General features: G+C 39.1%; 3 protein-coding genes across 12 annotated transcripts in view; 2 read left to right on the forward strand and 1 right to left on the reverse strand.

Annotated features, from left to right (window-relative positions):
• Window positions 1-10,239: 10,239 nt before the first annotated feature.
• Window positions 10,240-13,389, reverse strand: itpa (inosine triphosphatase (nucleoside triphosphate pyrophosphatase)). Its single transcript, XM_027171250.2, has 8 exons — window positions 13,262-13,389; window positions 13,005-13,062; window positions 12,164-12,228; window positions 12,004-12,077; window positions 11,875-11,906; window positions 11,676-11,788; window positions 11,262-11,338; window positions 10,240-10,530 (listed from the first exon to the last, which is right to left on the reverse strand). The coding sequence occupies exons 1-8, from the start codon at window positions 13,322-13,324 to the stop codon at window positions 10,401-10,403; spliced, it is 612 nt and encodes a 203-aa protein (XP_027027051.2). The 5' UTR covers window positions 13,325-13,389; the 3' UTR covers window positions 10,240-10,400.
• A 42-nt stretch (window positions 13,390-13,431) lies between these two features.
• On the forward strand, window positions 13,432-20,473 carry mettl13 (methyltransferase 13, eEF1A lysine and N-terminal methyltransferase). Of its 4 annotated transcripts, none has more exons than XM_047801605.1 (9): window positions 13,432-13,572; window positions 13,657-13,848; window positions 14,994-15,738; window positions 15,818-16,017; window positions 16,117-16,306; window positions 16,413-16,598; window positions 17,588-17,800; window positions 18,806-18,937; window positions 19,114-20,473. In XM_047801605.1, the coding sequence occupies exons 2-9, from the start codon at window positions 13,696-13,698 to the stop codon at window positions 19,404-19,406; spliced, it is 2,112 nt and encodes a 703-aa protein (XP_047657561.1). In that variant the 5' UTR covers window positions 13,432-13,572; window positions 13,657-13,695; the 3' UTR covers window positions 19,407-20,473. The 4 variants fall into 4 exon arrangements, 3 of the variants coding, with proteins under 3 accessions (XP_047657561.1, XP_047657562.1, XP_027027050.2); XM_047801606.1 differs by having other exon boundaries at window positions 13,452-13,572; window positions 13,671-13,848; XR_007138086.1 differs by adding an exon at window positions 18,532-18,626 and having other exon boundaries at window positions 13,459-13,848; window positions 19,114-19,371.
• Window positions 20,474-20,668: 195 nt separating this feature from the next.
• dnm3a (dynamin 3a) overlaps window positions 20,669-21,089 on the forward strand; it is a 32,826-nt gene continuing 32,405 nt past the window's right edge. For 4 of the 7 annotated variants that reach the window (XR_003444452.2, XR_003444453.2, XM_027171247.2 and 1 more), the window contains exon 1: window positions 20,782-20,918. The gene's annotated coding sequence lies outside the window, so the exon portion shown is untranslated. Of the gene's footprint in view, window positions 20,919-21,089 lie in introns of all 7 variants that reach the window. The other 3 variants (XR_003444451.2, XM_027171245.2, XM_027171246.2) reach the window with 1 other exon arrangement.

The raw sequence follows: 21,089 nt of genomic DNA on the forward strand, positions 1-21,089 counted from the left end.
ATCTATAAGTACTGCATTATCAGAACTGTCAGTCATCACATCAGCCATATATGTTACACACACTACTGCTGCTGTATATTGTACAAAAAGCATAATATTGCACAATACTGTTATTTGCACTACCATGCACTCTTACACTTTATGTACATAACTGATCTGTCATATATTCTGTATTCATGATTAATACTCGTACTGCCTATATTGTATCACATCGTCTGTATTGTCTTGTATAGTATAGTATAGTATAGTATAGTATAGTATAGTATAGTATAGTATAGTATAGTATAGTATAGTATAGTGTTAATTATGTCTTTACTTTTGAGTCACAAACAGCTGGAACCAAATCCCTTTGTGTGTGTGAACACACTTGGCCAATAAACCTGATTCTGATTCTGAACTAACTACTACTGACAGCTAGCCATGACTGATATGTGATGTAAGATGAAAAATACACTATATGGCAATGAGTTTGTGAAACCTGACCATCACACGAATTTGCTGGTCTCCACAAAACTGTGTCCACATTGTCTGAAGCACACGGTTGTGTACCTTGTCTTCAGTTCACAGGGAGAATGGGGCCTAAACCTTGTTCCTTCATGACGATGTGAACAAAGCAAGCTCTATGAAGACATGGTGTGTTAATGTTGGAGTGGAAGTACTTGAGTGTCCTGCACAGAGCCCTGACTCTGACTCAACCTTAACAAACTCCTTTGTGATGCCTGATCTCACCAGTGTTCTTGTGGTCAAGTGATCACTTGAGAAAGAGCTACAGACACGGACTGATAGTCATTACAGACGATCTGATGTTAGGAAGAAAGTGTTTGTCATTTGTTTATCAATTTAATAAAGAAAAACTTGAGTACAGATAAAATCCTGTAATGTCCTCCCACACTATGACGCAGTAGAAGACATTGATGAGGTGCTTTAACAATGTACAGACATTTGGTTTACTGAGTGGACATATGTATCTAGTGACAGTGTAGGTTTACTCCATCATCTACTGGAAAACCTTCACAAAAGTGTAGAGCAGGGCTAAATCTTAAATGGGATGTTCAACATGCACTGTATGGGTGTGATGGTCAGGTGTCCTCAAAATGTTTGGACATAAAGTGTGTGTGTATATGTGTCTATGTGTGTATATATAAAATCAATAGCTGAGACTATTAGGTTTGAATAATGGTTTAATGGTGGCATAATGGGAATAACATGATGGCATAATGGGAATAACATAATCAGATTGGACATCATGAGCTTCTTTTAGTTTATTCATTCATTTAATTCATCTTCAGTAGCTGCTTTAAACTGGTTGCAGTAGATCCAGATCACTAGGTATAACTCAGGGATTTTTAATCTGTGGGCCACAAGAAGTTAGGGGTCACTTTTTGTCCATGCAAACACACAAGTACATGGAGAAAGTTAATGTGTCCTAAAACTGTTTCCATTGAGTGTGTTTGTGTGTGTGTGTGTGTGTGTGTGTGTGTGTGTGTGTGTGTGTGTGTGTGTGTGTGTGTGTGTGTGTGTGTGTGTGTGTGTGTGTGAGAGAGAGAGAGAGAGAGAGAGAGAGAGAGAGAAAGAGAGAAAGAGAGAAAGAATGAACTACAAATGCTGAACAATATTATTTTGAGGAGTGTCTGCAAGGTCTGCATAATATCACCATATCCAAGCCACAGAAGACACACTAAAGTTGATTATGTCAATAAACGTCAAACACGTCAGTTGTTGTATGAGGGTTGTATATGAGTAGTGTATTGATTGGGTAGTGGGGGTTTTGAGACACCTAGTAGGGGTCCAAATTGGGAAAAAGGTTCAAGATCTACCCCTGGCATAGCTAATCAGCCTCAACCCACATGGACACTTTGTAGACACAAAGACCTGAGATTAGGATCAAATCAGAAACCCTGGAGATGTAACATATCATCACTACCTGCTGAACCACCACCATCTTTCCCTCTATGTTCAGTTTCTCATCAAAAAAAAAAAAAAAAAGCATGATCAGAATACATATGATGCAAAATATAAGGCTAAATCATGATAAATTCTAGTGGGCATTTAGTTAAATTTCACAGACCAATAAATAAAGAAATAAGATGGTACAGTACATGTTTTCTCTCCAACCTTATATCAATATGCTTTGAATTTTTTAAATTCATGTATAAAGTAAATGTGGACTGTATAAGTAAAATCAGATGTTTCTGCACAATGTTTCTGCACATTTGAGAACCCCCTACTTTAGAGGATAATGACAAACAAAACAGCGAGCCTGAAATATTTTTCATATTCTATATGATGATTGCTTAAGCAGATGTGACCGAGTGTCTCTCCTGAGAAGATAAAGTGCTCAGCTATGTGGAATGATGAAGTTCTGTGACCTTAAAAACAAGTTGGAGAAAGCAGGGTGATTGTGCACCTCTACCAGTAAAATCCTCAAAGGATGTTTTAGAAGGATGTGTTTTAAATATGAATTTATAGTAATATTTAGTATTGCATTATATATTATATAGTATTTTTAATCATTTGTATCACTGGCCTTATGTTTGGTACCAGTTACTCAGTGTTTTTTATTCACACAGATTTGTGTGTATTAGTATTTTCTTCAAGCAAAAAACAAGTACAAAAAACTGTTAATGTTTTTTTTCTCTCTTTCCTTTGCACATGCACGGTTGCTTGGCATAGTTTGGAGCTCTGTGTGTGTGTGTGTGTGTGTGTGTGTGTGTGTGTGTGTGTGTGTGTGTGTGTGTGTGTGTGTGTGTGTGTGAGAGAGAGAGAGAGAGAGAGAGAGAGAGAGAGAGAGAGAGAGAGAGAGAGAGTGAGAAAGAGAGAGAGAGAGGAACAGTAGGAACATTTTACAGAAATTCAGTCACATTTGAATCAACTCTGAGCCTTTCATTCATAGCCATTTTTTAAACTCATTACTCATTATTGCTCATTTTGAATTCCAGGTAAAGGCATCAGAGCTCTAGTGTCTGGCTGCTATACACCAGTGCAAACCCACTCAATTCCATAAATGCTTAAGGCCAATTCCACGCAACTCACATGTCTAATTAGTTGCGTTTTGTCAGTTCTGAGAATTCTACTGTATATATGTCAATGTTTCTTCCAGTATTGCTCATAACAGAAAATGTTCTTCAACGGTATTGATAAAAATGTAGATGATGAAGTGACTGACACCTTGAAGAGCCAGTCTTGTCCAGAGCTTGTCCATTATTTGCTCTGAGAGAGCGATTCAGTAAATATTATTTTTATGTGTGTGCCTAATAGTGAAGAAAACATATGTGAAAAATGGTGATGAGTTGGATGGAATATCAACTGTAATTTAGGGCTGAAGCATTGTATATCCACCATTGCAACTCCTCTTAATACAAACCACCATTATTTTATTCACCATTTAAGGTACTTAACATCTTCATGCAGACACGTCTAATGTGTGTTGTGAAAGTGGATACTAACACAACTTAGGGTGTGTTATGTAAATTTGTATGTAGTATGCATACATACTGTATCTACAGTTAGATTACATTATACGCGTAGATTATATTAGCTATTAGCTATAATCCGCGGTTAGCTTGGAATAAATTTTTTCCTCATGTTCAACATTTTTTTCAGTGTGACAAAGGTGACATATTAGTGCATTGTGTACTGTTTTATATGCTTGGTCATCATGTTTGTGTTAGTATATATCTAGTTTAGTCCAACACTGATGCACAAGTGCTTTTGTTAAATGTGAACTGTTTGGTTCTAAACCTGAAACAAATACCAAAAGACCAATACAACTGAAATGTTAATTGCGAATATGGATTTAAATACTGTACATATTTTGAAAGAAAAGTAAATGACAGTAAAAGGTATTTATTATAAATAATAACTGACTCATAGCAGTACTAGCAGTGCAGATAAAGTTGCGTTTCTTTATAACAGGGAGGATTCAAATCTGAAGAGCAGTATTTCTGGCACAGCTGTTTTCTATTAATTAAATATTAAAAAATACCAGATTGAATGTTTTCTTGTCCGTTTCATCTGTTGAATCACCTATCCACTGAACCTGATTTAAACAGTCTGTGAGGACATTCCATCTTCCTTGGAACACTGAGTGAAAAATCCTTCGTGATTGCTATGGAAAAAATCAGTCACACCATGAAATCAAGCTGGACAAACAAAACTGGTTGAGCACTGTGTTATTTGTAAAGTAAAACATGCTGCTTATTCATTGTCGTATATAGTGGGTTTGAGTCCCACCTCTATATGTTCTCCTCATGATGTTTGGGGGTTTCCTCTGGGAGCTCTAGTTTCTTCCCACAGTCCAAAGACATGCTTTGTAGGATTATTTGCATCTCTAAATTGTGTGTGTGTGAGCGTGTGGATGGATGGATGGATGGATGGATGGATGGGTGGATTTAATTTCCATGGAAGATATTAAGCTATTAAAAGACTATATGTGCAAATTTGAAATAATTCTGTTCAATATCTGAGACAGTGGAGTTAGATGACTGTCCCTGGCCCAATTTGTCAGCTATCATCACTTTTAATTGCTTCAAAGCTCATAGCCAAAGCAGCCATACCATGAAACTATGTACACGTAAGCCATTAGCTAACACAATGAGCTAGACTAGCTAGCCAGATCTTTTGTTGTTTACCATAAGAAAGGTCCTAAAGGGACGAAGACCAGACAGACAGATGTTGACCAGCTGTTTAAGAGAATGCACCACTTTGCCTAACCGGAGAGGAGCGCCTTTAAAGCAAATGGATGTCCATAGAGAGAGGGCGTTTATTCTAGTGGAGCATCAAAGTGCCATAACTGCTTCAAGAACCTTGTTTTTTTGTCAGCAATTAACAGACTGAAGCAGCAATGCTTGTAATGTCCCCTAATAAACTGTAACCGAACAGTGTTGTTTTTTTCTACTCAATCTACAATAAAAAAATAAGATTTGTTAGAATGTAGGTAGTAAAATGTCACTATTTCATTTTTAACAGCAGTTGAAGTGTGTTTCTTGACTAGTTTTCAAAGGCAATTTTAGATCCATTAGTTTATTATCTGTGTCATGGTTGTGAACATTTCTGACTGTCAGATTAGTACATGGTTTATTTGAATGATAAAACACACTATGTGAAAAGAGCAGACAAGAAACTAATAATAATGATGATGATGATGATGATGATGATAAGAATAATAATAAAAAAAATAATAATAAAAAGAAGAAGAATCAGATTATACTTCTAGATTAAACGTGACCCGTACCTGTATAGCAGACTATGTAACAGGGATAAATAGCACCCGGGCGAGTGCTAGAGTAAATCACATTGTGCATACACTTATGTGCTTTAAGGCTGTCTGGAAAGATTACTTTGGACAGCCAACCTGCAGACGTGTAACATATCATGCGTTCCCTTCAGGGCTAGGAATGTTGTTGTATTTAATTTGAGGAATCTTGAGGGAAAGAACAGCCTTCAGAAGCTGACGCTCATAAGCCCAGCAGGAAACGGGACAGAGATGTAACTTATGTTTTGATGTGGCTCTGACAGGGACAGTCAACAGGAGCTCTTAAATGCCAGGAATGCATTAGCTGGGCATTCACCCTGTGCTTTGTCTAATGATTATTATTGTTTTTAATGTGCCAGTCCTTTAGATTTCATGCCAGGAATGTAAACTTCAGGAAGTTATTTTCACATTGTGTTCCATACAGAGATGTCTGAAATAACACTGGGATTTATTTACAGCTGGATACGAATGTTTTATGAATTCTTCCTTTGTGTGATTAGAAACTTGGTACGAGAAATTTGGTATTTATGTCCAATTTTAATTTAGCATTCAAAATCATATAAACAGTTTCATAACCTACTGACACTCGTGTGTAGGCATAAAAAAATATAAATAAAGTAATCTGTCACTAAATCGACGTAAAATCATATAATGTGCATGGATTAGTGTACTTTTATATCTGGAATATACTGTATAGTTAAAATGCTTATTTTTATCTCATAGTAATAATTAATTTAATTAATGCTGTCTCTATCTGTACCCATGTGACAGGAACCTCATGGACATTGCCATGAACACAGAAGACCGATATGATCTCCACTGGCTTTACTGTGGAGCCAGGGTGGAGGCCTATCCAGGGTGATTGTGCTGCCAGAGTGCAATTGGGCTGAGACTGAGGCTGTTTATCTCTACTTGAAGTGCAAAGTTTTTGGTAAAGGTGAAGCATGTAAGGCACAATCCACTAGCCAGAGTTTAGGGGGTTTAGCGGTGCCAGTAGTTCTGGCTTGGTGGGCATGGGCTTGTCAACAACAGGGTCCCAGCGGGGTGTCTCTCCTGAATCCTCTCTCCCTGAGACAAGGGGTGGTTGGTGGAGGGGTGGATAGTCCGCATTGCAGGGATTGTTTCATGCTGATTGCCCCAACCGATTTACAGGGTCACCAGGGTGCCTTCAAGGGCTTCTAGCATCTCTTTGGTGGTGGTGGGATGGCTGAGCCCAACTGTTTTGCACTCCTCAGAGCAGAGAGCATGCAGAAACCGATCCATGACAAGCCTTACCAACAATTCTCTGGCACTCAGGCATTCAGGCTATAGCCAGCTTCGGGCCTTGCCAAGCAGAGCATCCATTTGGGCTCTAGGGTTGTGTTACTGATGAAAAACATGGTGCATCAGTTCTGACAGGTTTGGTCACTGATAAATAAATCACTGAAAATAATACAAATCATGATCGAAACTGCGACTGAATTACACTCACGTACTCCAAATACGAGCTAGTTCTAACTATGCAAATGCTCCTTACAGTCAAATACAGCAAACCAAGTCAATAAACACTGAGTACAAGCTAATGACTGAATGTACTGGTCTAATAAATCTACACCACCTCAGTTTTAGTTGCACTATTCTTCTGACTCTGAGGCAGTGTTACAGATATACTGCATTAGATTTTGATCTTTTACCTTTAAATAATAATTGTGTTTTGCCATATGCAGTAGTATAGCACAAAGTCTGGCTTGTGTGAATGGAGAAAACTAGAACATGGGCAAATCTTCAGTTTATTAGTCAAAGTAATGTTTCTAAGTCAATTTTAGACGTTTCTTGCAAAATCATATAATTTATTACTATAATGTTTAACATTTAGCATTTTAGAATTGTTCAAAAATACACAGTAAGCCCAGGAATAGAAACTTCAAACAGTGCATTAGTGTACACAGATGTATAATCTCCTTTATAGCAGCATAAAATATTGTAGCTGTATTACAGCAGTGTTTTCTGTAACTGTAGCCAAGAAGAGCAAATATATAAATCTTTTGAACATGAAGCCAGGATCTGAGAGTCTCTCAACACTGAGAGCAATTTGTGTTCCATCTTGTGTATAGTTTTATCATAGTTTGCATTTAAGTTAATAAATCTTTATGGGATACATGACTATATTATTATACACTCACTGGCCACTTTATTAGGAACTCTTGTACGCTCACATGCTCATTCTCCAATCATCCGATCATTTGGCAGCGGTGCAATCCAAAAATGATGCAGATAAATGTCAAGAGCTTAATATTCACATAAAATAACAGTGACTCACTCTGTAAAACTGTGGTGAGCAGAAAAGCATCTCAGAACACAACACTGTACAGGAACTGGGATCTGAAGCTAATGTGAAAACATGCTCACCAAAAGACCAGGTCATGTGTTTCTAATGATCAGCTGTCCAGTTTGATTGAGTCTGTGTCCGTTATAGCCTGAGGTTCCATTGTTGGCTGATGTGATCTCTTGCTGATTAGCTCATCCACCCTTATGTTTTACCGTGTTGTGTATTTTGAGATGCTTTTCTGTTCACCATGGTTGGAAAGAGTGATTGTTTGAGTTACAGTATCCTTCCTATCAGCTTGACATACAAGTCCCAGCATTCTGTGTAAACTCTAAAGACAGTAGTGTTTGAAAATCCCATGATAAATACCCAAACCAACATTCACACTACGATTAAAGTCACAGATCAGATTTCTGATTTTCTGCTACTGATGGCATGGTGGCTTAGTGGTTAGCACGTTTGCTCCAGGGTCAGGGGTTCGATTCCCGTCTCTGCCTTGTGTGTGTGGAGTTTGCATGTTCTCCCCGTGCCTCGGGGGTTTCCTCCGGGTACTCCGGTTTCCTCCCCCGCTCCAAAGACATGCATGGTAGGTTGATTGGCATCTCTGGAAAATTGTCCGTAGTGTGTGTGTGTGTGACTCCGTCCAGGGTATTTGATGCCTGATGACGCCTGAGATAGGCACAGGCTCCCTGTGACCCAAGAAGTTTGGATAAGCGGTAGAAAATGAATGAATGAATGAATGCTGCTGATGCAACTTGATCTGGCCCATTTGTAGAGGTGCTCCTATTAAAAGTGCCAGTGATCAAAGTATGTGAGTAGAGAGTATTTAAGTCTTCGGTACACTATGTAACACTGTAGCTAGTGTTTTTTTAGTTAGTCTAAAGTAAGTGCAAATTTAGTGAACAGGAAGGAAAAGAAAAGAGTAAGCATGCATGTCAGAAACAGAAGTGATAACACAGTTTCCAAACGATGGCCATAATGAGCAACACAAGCAGTAAACTCTCTGAGTGCAATAACAAACATGGCTGGAGTCACCTGAGCAAACAACAGCTCAGTTACACACCGGAGATTAATGGACTTTTCCGATTCTCTGAGCAAGGGGGGCTCCTGCTTTATTTTGGGAAGGGACGCAGAGGAAGCTACAGTAATATATTAATATATCTTCAGGTTAAATATGTTATCAATCATTGTAGCATGTTTTAACCCTGTTCCTTCCTGTTCAGTACCGTAACACAAAAATACAAAGCATTAAATGAAATTTTTACTTCAAGTCATAACTAGTCACCATTAGATTTGTTTCAGATTTACTTAATCACAAGGAATATAATAAAGAGAAATCTTCATTTACTTTATTTCCATGACTGAATTGTGTGCTATTGGTTCCTTTAAATTAATTTATCTTAATAATAAAACAAAACATGAAAGACAAGTTGCTTATTATGTGAATTTCTAATTCATATATTTAAGGTATATTGAAGGTTTTAAAATTCTCCCACAACAATAAAACATGATTAAGTTAAGCTCGATTAAGTTGTTTGAACTTATTTCTTCTCTTTACCTCCAATTGTCATGAGTTTTAGATTCCTGGGAGGAATTTGTTCTCACTGTCAGACTGATGCAGCAGCGCTTTAGTCTCCAAATCACTTTGAACATCATAAGTTTCTAAAGCCTCATCTTTCATGTTAATATCATATAGAAATAAAGCAGCTTTTACTCTCTCTGTTATTTCTATCTTGATTGTCTCATTAGTATGACACAGAGCATCATTGGAAAATAATGAGAAATTAAGCTCTTGTCCTTTTTTTGTGGAGCTAATTGCAAAACCTGACTGTTATCTCTTATGTTTGAAATTGCTGAATATATTTCTCTCAGTGAGACAGTATAACTGTTAGTTCTGGTTCTCTAATCTGATTTGGTTGAGCGGCGTCCCAAGCGTGTTTATTATCTGATTTCATACAGCATTCAGTCTGCATGCTTGTGCCTTCACACCAAATCACGGCTGTGTCGATATTCAGTGCAACCAAGGATAAAGGTACTTTATTTGTCACATTCAAACGTGATGTAATGGAGTGAAATGAGCTGTGTGTGATTGCAACTGTGCTAGCAACAACTATGTCCCACTTTTACATCAGCGTAGCATTAACATCAGACGGGATTGATAAAAAAATAAATAAAATAAATACAGCATCAGCAAACAAAGTTAGCACTGGAAACATCACCGGTACTTAAGAGTATCTCTTTTGTGTGGTGTTTCGTTCAAATAAATCCCTTTTATATTTTTACTAAAAGTGTTTTGCATTTGTTGTAAATCATCCACCGGTCAGACTTTGACTGCGATAATCTTGTGAGAGCTGTTACTACACTCACATACAGTACCAAAGGCCCTGCTCTATTTCAGCAACAGAGTATAACAGTAAAGGAATTTGATAATGGCTCTAATAATTTTCAGATTTTCATCCAAGTCACCAGGATGTCAGAATAAAACCTTAGAAACTTTTTTCCCCCAATAACAGCAGCGACAGACCCCAGCATAGGATTGGAAAATCTTTTTCCGAGCTCTAAAGGTTGGCATGTATGAAATGACTCCTGTGATATTAATATATTTAATGGCTTTGTGAATGAATTTGCAGACTTTCATATTAAGAAGAAGCACATAAAAAAGCGCCAAATACCAAAGTAGTACAGAACACTTTGTTTTTATTTATATTTAAAAGATATTATACGGACTGCATTTAAAAACCGTTCACGAGCCTCATGGTGATAGTTGCAGCACATCACTTTAGTCAAATACCCAATACTGATGGGACGATCTGACTCCAGATTGGTTGATCCTTCTTATGATTAGTCAGTGTGTTTGGTGCGTTTGGTCTCTGGGTCGTCGTTCAGTTTGGAGAAGTGTTCTGACATGGCTGCCAGGGCTCGGTACCGGTGAGAGATGCTGTTCTTCACATCTTTAGGAAGCTCTGCGTAACTGCATAGATGAAGCAAATAAGAGGATTTTTACTTAGACAGCACAACAGCTCCAACATGTCAGGACTGATGATTAAAGCTCATTACAATCTACAAGGACTTAATGACACGCAGCATGACAGCATGAGATCATCAGTCTGTTTAAAAGACTGTAGCTGCTCAGGTTACACTTAAAATAAATAAATAAATAAATAAATAAATAAATAAATAAATAAATAAATAAAATCAATCAATACTGCAGTTTGAAATTTTCTGAGCCACAAACAGGATGTCTCGTATAGTAGAGCATAGTATTCATGGTGATAAAGTTGTAACAAGGCATTATTGATATTGCATGTGTGAATAAATAATAATGATCTCACTTTTTTCCTTCTATTAATTACATTATTTGTAAATGATATGCTATTTTTGATGGAGGGGTTTTTCTTTGTTGTTGCTCCTCTGACTTGTGCTGCTGTGTTAAATGGTTTTCCCCTACAGGGGATTTATAAAAGAGTAGAATTAATTAATCTCGTCTCTATAATTTACAGACCTCCCTTTCTGTAAAAACTAACAGGAACTCCATTTGATTATTTAGATTCATCATTTTTTCTTTTTATTCCTTTTATTCTTCCCGTTTCAAGTCGTAATCAAGTAGGAACTTTTTCTCCTCTTAAAATAAGATTTACAGAAGAGTTGGGTAACATCGCCTCCTTCTGGTGATGTCCACAAATTTCTACATGTTTCACTCACGTTTTATCATAGCCATCAGGCTGGAAACAAGGATCCCATCCAAAGTCTCGAGGGCCTCTGGGCTCCACGATCTTGCCCTGTATAGAGAACACGTTTAAATCCGTTCATTCATCATTAACCATCATACTCATTCTTACATAAAAAAAAGCATTATCTAGACCCAAAACTTGTTTTTTGTTTCTCAGAAATACGAGACAGGATGGTTTTCTTTAACTAATCCATAACTGAGGAATTTTCAATAATCATTAGTTATGCTTTATCCTTATAAGTTATAAGGGGAAAAGAAACAACATAATATAAAGGTTGTACATAACATAGTACTAAGTGTTGCGTGTAAAGTATTGCGTGTAAAATTGTTTTATGTGATGTACAGGAACAGTAGGATTCCTTTATGAATGTAGAATGTGTACTAACTTCAGTGATTCCTCTGAAGAGCTGAACAGGTTCTTCTTTGCCAGGAGAAAAAGCAAATGTGCAAAGGGCCCAGGCTGATTTATCTTCAAACCCTGCTAAAAGCTTGTACAGTCCTGTCAACAGACAAATTAAATCACTGTACAGTCTTATAAACAGAAAAATGTCTATATAAGTAACAAAAATAACACATGGACATTACCCTCTGGCTTCAGTTTATCCAAAAACCATTTTCTAAATGAAACACCATAAAAAAATGTTTGTTGTAAAAAGGTTGGTCTGATATCAATAAGTCTGCTGAGGTACAAGTGAAAAGTATGGCTCTGCTTACATGTATGGCCCTGGGAGTCCTCCTAATGCCTTGAAACACAGGCATGTGTCCTCCACAATCACTGGTCCATCTACCTTTACAAGACAAGCACAAACATGAAAGGACTTTTCCAAGATTTTCAAAGTTGTCAGAAGAAAGAAATACTGTGTAGTTAACAAACCTGTTTTGCTGCCTCTTTGCACTTCTGTACCGAGATCTCATCAGGTTCTCCTTGGTATTCAGGCACTGCAAATCAAGCCATATATTCACAACATACACTACACATGGACAAACTTTTGTGGACACCTGACCATCACAGCTATATGTGGTTCTTCCCCAAACTATGAGAAACACACAATTGTTTTGTATGCATGTTTGTACTGTGACATTACAATTTCCTTTCCCTGAAACACAAGCTCGAACCCTGCATGATGCCCCTGTGCACAAAGCGAGCTCCGGGCATGAAGACATGGAAGAACCCGAGTGTCCTGACATTTACATTTCCAGCATTTGCAGAGTGACTTACATGATCTCATTTTTATGCATTATCTCATTTTTATTCATTATCCAGATCGACTTACATTATCTCATTTTTATGCAACTGAGCAAGTGAGGGTTAAGGGCCTTGCTCAGTGGCAACAGTGGCAGATTGGTGGACATGGGATCGAACTCACAAACTTCCGATTGGTAGCCCAACACCTTAACCACCAGGCTACCACATGCCCATGTGAACTGGATTGGGATTAACACCGACTGAACCCCAGACCTCCTCAGTCTTACAACATCAGTGTCTGATCTCACTAATACTCTTGCAGCTGAATGATCACTATTGCCTACAGACACACTCGAACATCTAGTGGAAACAGAAGAGTAGAGTGCATTATAACAGCAAAGAGGGAATACGTCTGGAATGGGATGTTCAGCAAGCACATATGTCAGGTGTCCACTTTGTTCAGGCTATATGATGTATTACATCTCAGTCACAGATGTAAACTTGGGCGCATGCAAGAGTCCATACTTACAATCAATCTTCTTGGAAATGAGTTTGTAGGGGAATTTATCTCCGAGGATCTGAACAACCTGATTTAAAAAAAGAGAGGAAAAAAAAGCAGAAAAATATCAGTTTCTTCACTTGAACCGATCACATCGTGGACTTATAGAGCATGCAACAACTCAAATACTATGAATTCATTATATATATGTATATGTATATATATACACGCGTATAAATGGCTTCACATTTTCTCCCGAATGCATATTGACAAAATTCTAAATTCACCTCTTCTAATTTTTTCGCATTCCCTGTTACAAACACCACGGATCTCCCAGCCGGTACAGCCATGTTTAATAAACCACATGGCCGCCCCAGTGACACTCGATTATCCAATAGAATCGCGCTGTCTAAACTTTCCACCAATCAGTGAACTACCTATAAGTCCCGCCTTCCCATAACGTCCAATCAATGCCTAGTTACATCTCGCGTCCGTCAAGGAAATGTGTCCGGATTGAAGCTCCAAAACATGTGGGAAAGGATTTCAACTTGTGTTAATAATAAATCAGTATAGGAATAAGGAAGGGATAAAACTCCAGGTAACAACATATCCAGGGGGTGAAGAGACAAATTTTTGTATCACATTTGCATCGTTTATAACGTTGTGCTACAAGTTGGAGTAGTTTCTGTGCTGCAGGTTGCAGGTTGAGGTTGAAAAAGACATGAGTCTGTTACCCAGGACAGCGGAAGAGTTCAGTTCTGCAGATTATTGGGAAAGATTTTTCCACAAACGAGGAGAGAAAGCTTTTGAGTGGTATGGAGACTACAACACTCTGTGTGGCGTGCTGCACAAATACATTAAACCACGTGAGAAGGTAATAACAGCTTTATGACCCCTCACTTCCACTCTAAACTCAGTAAGCATCTGATTAAATGCTCGAATGTATTAAAATCTATAGAAACTGATCCTAAAAACACACTCCAAGTTTGGCAACTATGCCTTCATGGAGCTCGCTTTGTGCACAGGAGCCTTGTCATGCCTGAGCTTCATAGTTCCAGTGAAGGGAAATTGTTACTCTACAGCATACATAAACATTTAGTACACAATATATGTGTGTGTATACATATATGTATATTTTGGTCTTTTCTCACGCAGAAAAACTTTTTGACTATTTATCATATATTTAATAATAAGCCGCAGCGCCCAAAATGTATCAGTCCTCACCGCTGTCTCTATGGAACCGGGCAGGAATCGAGCGCATCTGTTCTTAGTCGAGCCTGACACTTATCAGCCAATCAAAACAAAAGAGGCTACACAATATCCAATCAGAAAATAGCACTATCTGGGTAAGATTTAACGCAACAACCAATGAAGAAAAAACAAACAAACATTCATATGTTTATGAGGGTATTTTCGATGGTCGGTTTGAACAAACCTCAACACGAAATAGCTCAATCATGACCCTAAAAATGGGAACAACATTACAAATGATAAAGGAGTCTAAAAAGGCAACAAACACTTGCAATAGACAACACCAGTCATAATCCCTCTATCTCTCTCTCTCACACACACACACACACACACACACACACACACACACACACACACACACACACACGCACGCTCACACAATTAATTAATGGAAATTAAACAAATACTTTGTTTTTGGTTAAATTGCAGTCAGTGATCCTTACCAAACACAACAAAACTATGCCATTTTTTAAATAATAAAAAAAATGTATATATATAATTATTATAATTAATATAATCATAATTCTTTTTTCACAAAGTCAGAAATCCTGATGTCTATAGGTTTTGATTTGTACCCCAGAGATTTACTGCAATGAGGAAAAGTCCCTGAGAGAATCCAGGATCAAAGAGGGACCATCCGAATAAACCATTACTCTTCCAAATCTGTGTACTATTAATGAGTCAAATGAGTGTGTTGAAAGGGTGTTCGGCAAGAACGTAATGTAAACTAGAGTCTGAATTATATTAAACACTTTTTTTCTCTATCAGGTTTTAGTGGTGGGCTGTGGAAACTCCGAGCTAAGTGAACAGCTTTACGACGTCGGCTACCGCCACTTAACCAACATTGATATTAGTGAGACAGTCGTTGCTCACATGAACCAGCGAAATGTGCAGCGCCGTCCAGATCTCACCTTCCATCGGGTAGATGCCACTCAGACAGGTTATGAGAGCAGCAGCTTTCAGGCTTGTCTGGATAAGGGAACTCTAGATGCAATGGCCTCGGAGGAGGAAGGTGTCGTGGCAGGTAAAATGCTAGCTGAGGTGGGACGGGTTCTGGCTGTGGGCGGCCGCTACGTCTGTGTGACTCTTGCCCAGGAGCATGTGATAAAACTAGCAGTGGAACATTTTGTCGAAGCTGGCTTTGCCGTACGGATCCACAGCCTGAGTCAGCAGAACCTGGACTCGGATTCCTCCTCGTTTGCTCTTCCTGTTTTCGTTCTCATTTGCACCAAGTTCCGCCAGCCATCTCCATTCAAAGTGCTTGAGATGTGCCAGGGGGAGGATGGCACCCCGTGCAGACTGGGGTCGGTTCCTGAGCTATTAGCTGCTGTAAAGGAACGGCAGGCGTATGCATTGATGCTCCAGAAGCTGAGAGGTGCCACAGATACTGCTAGCACACCCTCCTTAACACTGTGCCATGCAGCCACGGGCCGTCCTCGATACACACTCACGGTGCAGGACAGTCCAACTTCTGCCAAAGTACCCCGTGCCAACCACTTCGCTATCTTTATTGGTAAGAGCCATTTCTCAAATGAGCAAGTGTGCTTGTATTTCATGACTGTCATGCTAATCGTTGTGTTTGGTTTGTGAAGTTCCTCAGGGTCGAGAATCCGATTGGTTGTACGGTTCTGCAGAGGGTCGCTCTCAGCTGTCTGCCAGTGCAAACTTCCGCCGGTTGATCGTTGTTGCAATGCATCGAGACCAGGAATATAAAGACATGCAAGCCGTCCAGTCTGAGCTCTCTCCCATGGTGATGGAACTAGCTCCTCCTGGAATGCCAGACAACCATCAGGTAAAGGATGTTAATTTTTTTTTTAGAACACTCATTTATAATATTAGTTCTTGGTTATATTTATTTTCCTGACTCTTGTCTTTCACGCATCTGGTTTAGGTGCCGTTCTTGACTGTAGGAGGTGACCTGGGCTGGAGGGAGGTGGTAGGCCGAGGCGTCAGTGGCCTTACAGGTGAGTATTCAATTGAAGACGTCCGAGGAGAGGACGGTCACGTCTACCGTAGATTAATCTTTATGAACAACACTCAGCTGGTGCAGTCTGAAAGCCGCCTGCGAGCCAATGCTACAAGTGAGTGAATTATTCCCAGTGTTAGATTCAATTAAATTTGGTATTTTGCCAAGATATTTGCAATGCTAACTGTCTTCATTTTTGTGTCATTCTACTGCTTTTCCAGCTGGTCCAGCTGGTTCTACTCAGAAAAAGAAGAACAAAAAGAAAACAAAACCTCCTGCTGCCTCTGAATCTCCAGCTTCAGCCAAGAAAAATCACACCGTAGATCGAGGATTTCTCTGTTGTTCTCATCATGAGGTGATGATAGCAGGCTTCGCTGTGTTGGGAAAGGAGGCCATCAGTAATAAAGGTATGCTGTGCACAATGTGGACTAGCAGAGAAGTGGTACAGGGTAATCACACTTTGGCCTTAAGTTCAATAGAAGCAGTATTACTTAAAGTAAGACAACACTGTAAAGCCTGTACTGTACTGTACTGTCAAGGAATTTAATGTAAATTTATCTTAAAGGGTTAAATGTGTTGTCTGAGGACAGTGTCTCATCTTGCTGCACCAGCTGTACATGTCAAATGACAGTAAAAGCTTGAAGTGACATGCTATTAAATAGGCAGAGGAGTAAATACAGGTGCAATAAATAGTAAATCTTTAATAGTAAGTGACTAGGAGTGATAGTGTCTCAGTGCTAGGTGAAGGGATGCTGGCTGTTAAACCCTCTGATGGCTTGAAGATAAAAAATGTTCTTCAGTCTGTTTGTCTGTGATTGGATGTATAGGAAGTGTCTGCCACATGACACTGAGCATCGTGAGTGCCGTCCTTAATGATACTGCAAGCCTTTCTCCAACAACATGTTGGGTAAATGTCCTTTAAGAGCTTTGGTAAGGCAGCTGCTCTTCTTCCAGCTGCAAATAGTGATTCAGTCAGACTGCTCTCTCTGGTGCAGCGATAGAAGTTTGTCAGAGGAAATGCCAAATCTCTTAAGCCTCGACAGGAAGAGACACTGAAGGGCTGTCTAATGTGTCCTGTGTAATCTGTTAAGCTATACATGGTGTTCCTGATTCGTTCTGCTCTTCTGTATAATGGAACATTTTAAAAAACATGGAGGTTTGCACTCAAGTCTCAGTAAGAGAAAAGCTGAAGTTTGAGCTCTGGGAGTTTTTCCTCACCACAGTCACCTCGGGCTTGCTCCTTAGGATTAGATAATAGATATAAAATAAAATTTTATATATTTAAAAATCATTGTTAAAAGTTATAAAGCTATACAAAGAAAACCAGATTGAATAAATTGGTCTGTACTGTTTGTGTCAGATTGCTTGATATTTTTCTGTCTGCTGTGTTACACAGATGGTCAGGTGTCAGTGTTGGTGGTGGGGCTGGGCGGTGGAGGGCTACCGCAGTTCATACGGGACTTTGTTCCTGGTGCACAGGTGGACGTTGTGGAACTCGACCCAGCCGTACTGGAGGTAGCACAGACTTGGTTTGGTTTCCAGACTGATGATAGGATGAAGGTCATACTGGGAGATGGTCTAGAACAGATTAGCATGCTGGAGAGCAAGGGTAAGGTTTTGTACTGTCTGTTGCTACTTTCTGCTATAATACTTTCACTAACATGTTCTTAAATGTATCTGGAAAGTTTAAAGTAAACTAAATGCTTAAATAACTACCATTCACACTCATATCATGCTCACTGTTGGTGGAAACACCTTGTTACTATAAGAGAGACCAGTGGGAAATGGACAGATTGGTTTGAGCTGCCAGGAAGGATATAGTAACTCACAAGCACTCTTTACATCCTTGGTGAACAGAAAAGCATTTCAGAACACATTGAACCTTGAGACAGACGAGCTACAACAGCAGAAAGAACACGATATGGTCCATTCCTGTCAGCCTCAGATTCCTGTTCTTGACTATCATGAGCTCAGCCTCATCCAAACTGGACAGATGAAGATTAGAAAAAAATCAATAAATCACATGGTCTTTTTCTATTGGTGACAGCAGTGAAACCTGATGTGGTCGTTGGCTTCTGTAGCCCAGCTGTGTTCTGAGATGCTTTTCTGCTCACCACAGTTGTAGAGTGATTTTTTGAGTTACTATAAACCCTTCAGCTCAGACCAGCCTGCAGTGATGTTTTTTGTTTTTTACACCATGCTTTGTGACCTATAGAAATCCAAGCAGTTTCAGAATACAAAGGGTATTAACAAACATGCTACAGTTAAAGACACAGAAATCACAATTCTTCATTATTCTGATCTTTGATATAAACATGCTAATGACCTGCATGATTTCAGGCTGCTGCCACGTCTCATGTCCGGTGTACAGGTGTTCCTGTTAACTGGATAATAACTGGCTGTTGATTTTATGTTGATGATTTAAGTTACATAAGTTAAGTATTTAATCTTCAATGGTTTTACATCTATTCTAAAACAATAGATATTTATATGACGGGATCGATATAGATATGTTTTCAGTCATGTGAATGCTTATGAAATGCCCCTAGGGGACCGTCAGGCGGCTAACCCAGACTCTCCTCATTCTCACTCCTCATTCCATCTCTATTTATAGGCGGACATTCCTATGATGTCATCATTTTCGATGTTGACAGCAAGGACCGCTCCCTGGGCATGAGCTGCCCTCCGCCGGCTTTTGTAGAAACCACCCTATTGGAGAAAGTCCACAAGCTATTGACTCCTCGTGGTAGGCTTCACCTCGGATGTCTTTCTTTTTCATTTATTTTTTAACTGTTACGATAACGTAGTTGACACATCCGTGATAAATGATTACTGTTGTGTTGCTGCACATGAACCACAGTGATTATGCTAAGCATATCTTTCCGTCTGTTTAATATCCCCCCCTCTCTCTCCCTGTCTTAGGAGTGTTTATGTTAAACTTGGTGTGTCGTGACTCAGCTCTGAGGCAGTCAGTGTTGGAGCGTTTGCAGGCCTTGTTCCCAAGTGTGCTTTCTTGCCCTATTGAGGGTGAAGTGAACGAGGTGCTGCTCTGCTCCCAGGGTGGAGTGGTACGAGACAAACCAAGCACCATCCCGCAGGAGCTACAGCAGGCTGCTAAAAACCTGCAGGTGGCGCTGCAGAACCACAGTCAGAATGCTCCCTTTAACCCTCAAATAGACATTACTGCAATGCTGAAAGACCTGCGAGTAGCTTGAACAGTATCAGGATGTGTCAGAATGAGGCACACTATAAATTATTTTTAAAAAAAAATGTAAATCAGCTTGCTTTAAAACCAAAAGTAGATGATTATTGGTTGAAGAATCTGTGCTGTTTACAACAAGTTCAAGTCTTGTTTTGTCTGTTTTTTCCCCCCATTCTTATAAGTGAAGTGTGTAACGCTTAATTTGTCCTAAGACATAAAATAATAATCATTTAATCTATAATCTTGTAAAACTTGCAAAATGTTGTAATCCAGAAATGAGCTCTCCACCAATTAGAACAATATCTCCGCACCTAGTGGTGTGAAAAAGTAGCAGCTTAGCAGCTACAGCAAGATTATTAAGCGGATGGTTATGAGTTTGAAACCTGGAAGCCATTTCTGCTTGGTCCCTGAACCAAACCGTCATCTGCTCAGCTCAGTTCCATGTAGTTTTTTGAATATTTTTGGTTCATTCCAGATGAGTTATACAAGTAACCATGTAGTGTTATACGCCATGCAAGTTAGGGTTGTACAATAATGTAGGTGTAACATGTTTTTGCACCATTCTGTGTAAACTTTAGAAACAGTTGTGTGAAAAGTCATGAAAGATAAGCAGTTTCTGAAATACTTGAACCAACCCATCTGGTACCGCCAACCATGCCACGGTTAAAGTCACAGAAATCACACTATTTCTTTATTCGGTTGTTTTTTCGTGAATGTTAACGGACACTTTTCACCTTATCTGCATGGTTTAATGATTTGTCCTGCTGCCACGTGATTGACTGATGAGATAACTACATAAATGAGCAGGTATACAGGTATTGGATGGTGACTGTATATGTGGGAAAAGTTAGATTGTGTTATTTTATTGCAATAATGATATATATACTGGAAATGTGCTAATGTATACAATAATACACAAAACCAAAGTCCAGTCTTGTTATTTTTACTCTAGCACTCGAGATAGTTTAACATATCCTGGACATTGTCAAGTTTGTTTCCTATATTTATGCTTTTTCTCCATCATTACTGTAACATGTAGACCCTACAGCACCTAGCAATAAAACCTGTCTCCAATTCTGATTCTGATTCTAAAGGAAATGTAGCGGGAAAATAAAAGTATGTACCAATTTATCTGTTCTAATACAGTCTTAAATACGTATAATGTAAACTTTAAGCCGTATTAAAGGTCTGCCAAGTACAAAAAGAGGTCAGAAAGCGAGCATCTATGAAGTTCTGTGCAGAAGTGCAGTTCTGTTTGTCTGTGGAAACATTTTGATGGCGTCTGCGCATGCGCTAACGGACCGCTAACTGTCAGTGTTCCAGCTGAGAGAGAGAGAGAAGAGAGAACAGAAGCCGGACCGAACCGAGTTCGGCTTTATTTGAGACTTTTATCGGTGTCAGACTTGTTTAAACAACTTCTTGTCAGTTCTGTGGTGTGGAAAATAAAGATTAAGAGTTGAAGGACGGCTAACTTTCTGTGTGTATGCGTCCAGAACCGGATCCGAAGTCGAAACAGTGACTAGTGGTAAGCTAACGTCTTGTTAACGACCGTTATTATCACTCATGTTATCTTATTTTAACAAAACAAACGGAAAACAACTTTTCAGTGAGATGTTTGGAAACGTATAAAGACACCAGCAAGCCCATGAAAAAATAAAAACAAACCCAAATACAGCGGGGTTTCAGGTTAATGTAA

This window comes from Tachysurus fulvidraco, chromosome 16 (assembly GCF_022655615.1).
Source record: "Tachysurus fulvidraco isolate hzauxx_2018 chromosome 16, HZAU_PFXX_2.0, whole genome shotgun sequence".
NCBI lineage: Eukaryota > Metazoa > Chordata > Actinopteri > Siluriformes > Bagridae > Tachysurus > Tachysurus fulvidraco.